The following is a 2,840-nucleotide window of genomic DNA, read 5'->3' as shown; positions in this document are numbered from 1 at the left end:
AAGCAATTTCCATGTCAAACATCCCACTGCTCAGTACCTCCATTTGTAAGTGTGAATTGCAGACTAAGCTTCCTGCAAAGTCCACAGAGAGGTTAGTGCATACCTTCCCCCCCACCCCCAGCCACCGGGTACCATCGCACTGCAATTCCGCTGGCGGAGCCTTTTCACCCCTCGCCTTGTCTTCAAATGGAAATGATTCCCATTGGCTCAAGGTGTCCATGTAAATAGGTGTAAATGAAACCAGATTATGCCTTTCTCTCCAGCCCCCTCCTCCCTGCTCCCCTCCCCCTGCTCCCAAGGCGATTGTCATATGATAGCAAAGAAGTGGCACATTAATGAAGCGCCTCTACAGGGGTCTTTTCTGCTCATGTCACCACATAAAACTATCAGATGGTTAGAGGAAGGACATGGAGGCAACTACTTAGCTCATCGCGGCTGCAGAGAAGCAAACAAGCCTCTGCTCCAGTCCAGCTGCCGGTGGTGTAAAAGAAGCTGATTCAGCCCGCGGAGGAGAAGGGAGGGGTGTACAAGAGGATTCCCAAAACCGAGCCAGCTCGCTGCCTCCTCAGGACTAAACCGGAGCAGAGTGGCCGCGAAAGGAGCGACAGACACGCCGGAGGAGCGGGGTGGGAAAGAGCCCGGACTCTCAGCTGCGTCCCGGATGCGGACCGTCAACTTCCAGCAACTCTAAGGTGGGCATATGCAGGGGGTAGCACGAAGTGGGAGACGAGGGGAGGGGAGGGGATGAGGTCCCCTTCTCCTCCTCGCCGAGACCAGAAGACAGAGCTATCACTAGAGTAACTTTACGGCCGCGGGCTGCAGCGGGAAGGCCAGGCTCAGGGAGGCCGGAGCTGGGAGAGGCACACCGTTTTTCCCCCGCCGGCGGCACAGAGCTCCGGGCTGTTTTCTCCTGCCCCCATCCTTCCATCCCCCGCCCCCATCCAGAGGGCTGAGGTCCATCGTGCCCTTTCCCCGCGTCCTTCTGTGTCCAGCCCGGCCCCAGACCCACCGACTGCCCCGACTGGGCGTCCGTGCAAATCCTCTCGGACTCACCCCTCTCCCCCCATCCCCGCCCCCTCCCTTGTCGCTGCCCCTCTGCAGATCTCCCCGGTCGCCTTGCGAAGATGCCTCGCCCGGGTAGAAACACTTACAGTGATCAGAAGCCTCCCTACTCCTACATCTCGCTGACCGCCATGGCGATCCAGAGCTCCCCGGAGAAGATGCTGCCCCTGAGCGAGATCTACAAGTTCATCATGGACCGCTTCCCCTACTACCGGGAGAACACGCAGCGCTGGCAGAACTCCCTCCGCCACAACCTGTCCTTCAACGACTGCTTCATCAAGATCCCGCGGCGCCCCGACCAGCCGGGCAAGGGCAGCTTCTGGGCGCTGCACCCCAGCTGCGGGGACATGTTCGAGAACGGCAGCTTCCTGCGGCGCCGCAAGCGCTTCAAGGTGGTCAAGTCGGACCACCTGGCCCCCAGCAAGCCGGCGGACGCGGCGCAGTACCTGCAGCAGCAGGCGAAGCTGCGACTCAGCGCCCTCGCGGCCACCGGCACCCACCTGCCCCAGATGTCCACGTACAACCTCGGCGTGTCCCAGCCCTCCAGCTTCAAGCACCCCTTCGCCATCGAGAACATCATCGCCAGAGAGTACAAGATGCCCGGGGGCCTCGCCTTCTCCACGATGCAGCCCATGCCGGCCGCCTACCCCCTCCCCAACCAGTTGACTACGGTGGGCAGCTCCATTGGCACGGGCTGGCCCCACATGTACAGCTCCGGCATGATCGACACCGCCACCCCCATCTCCATGGCCAGCAGCGAGTACGGCGCCTACGGCGTGCCCATCAAGCCGCTGTGCCACGGGGGGCAGACTTTGCCGGCCATCCCCGTCCCCATCAAGCCGACCCCCGCCGCGGTGCCGGCCCTGCCCGCCCTGCCCGCGCCCATCCCCACCATCCTGTCGAACTCGCCGCCCTCCCTCAGCCCCACGTCCTCGCAGACGGCCACCAGCCAGAGCAGCCCGGCCACCCCCAGCGAGACTCTGACCAGCCCCGCGCCCGCCCTGCACTCGGTGGCCGTGCACTGACCCGGGCCGCCCGCGCGGACTCTGCCTTCCCTGTCTCCCAAAGTTTCCTCGGAGCTCTCCTCCCTCCCCGCCTCTCCCTCCTTCCGCTCCTTTCCTCTCTCCTCTCCACTCTTTTCCTCGAAAGCAGAGACAACTCCCCGCGGGAAGCTGAGGTTTGCCATGAGCCCTCCCTCGGGGTTCGGCTTCCCCCCTGCTCCTGAACTTTGCTTTCCGTTCTCCCGAGGCGAAAGGACCCGGCCCGGCCCCCTCCCGCCCGGTAGGAACTGCCACTTGCATCGCTAGTTTTCCAAAAGTACTTCAGGCATCTCCGCTGTGCCGGCGGCCAGGCGAGCCTGGCCCGGGGACGCCGCTTCCCTTCCTTTGTACGGGGAAGAGCAGGGTGTATCCAGGACCGATCTGTAATTCCACAGACAGGGATGGCCGCTGCCTCACTGCACGGGAGCAGCGGCGTTTCCAGCCTCCAAGCAGCCAACGCTTGGATCTTGGAAATGCCGGGAAGTGCTCGTGTCCTTTGTGCGGGTCTCGTTGTTACAAAGGGCAGGATTTCCCGGGGCCAGGCTGCGGGAATCCCCGGGCAGGAGCCCCGGGCAGGGGGTGCGGGGCCGGCGCGGGAACAGGACCCACGCGAGGGAACCGCCCCGGTCCACTCAGCCCACACCTCTAATGTTTACAAAGCGCCTGTCCTAATGTAAATACTGAACTTGCATCTCTACTGTACATCAGATGGGGTCCCTTTTGCAGTACCTGTTGTAA

The 2,840-nt window shown here is 62.8% G+C and overlaps 1 protein-coding gene across 1 annotated transcript; it reads left to right on the top strand.

The window, feature by feature from the left end:
* Positions 1 to 318: 318 nt before the first annotated feature.
* Positions 319 to 2,390, top strand: FOXB1 (forkhead box B1). Its single transcript, XM_027657891.1, has 2 exons — positions 319 to 692; positions 1,102 to 2,390. Exon 2 carries the CDS (start codon positions 1,125 to 1,127, stop codon positions 2,085 to 2,087), a length of 963 nt encoding a protein of 320 aa, XP_027513692.1. The 5' UTR covers positions 319 to 692; positions 1,102 to 1,124; the 3' UTR covers positions 2,088 to 2,390.
* Positions 2,391 to 2,840: the final 450 nt, after the last annotated feature.

This window comes from Corapipo altera, unplaced genomic scaffold (assembly GCF_003945725.1).
Source record: "Corapipo altera isolate COAL_440 unplaced genomic scaffold, ASM394572v1 308, whole genome shotgun sequence".
NCBI classification, from domain to species: Eukaryota; Metazoa; Chordata; class Aves; order Passeriformes; family Pipridae; genus Corapipo; species Corapipo altera.
This window is presented reverse-complemented; position numbering and strand designations above follow the sequence as displayed.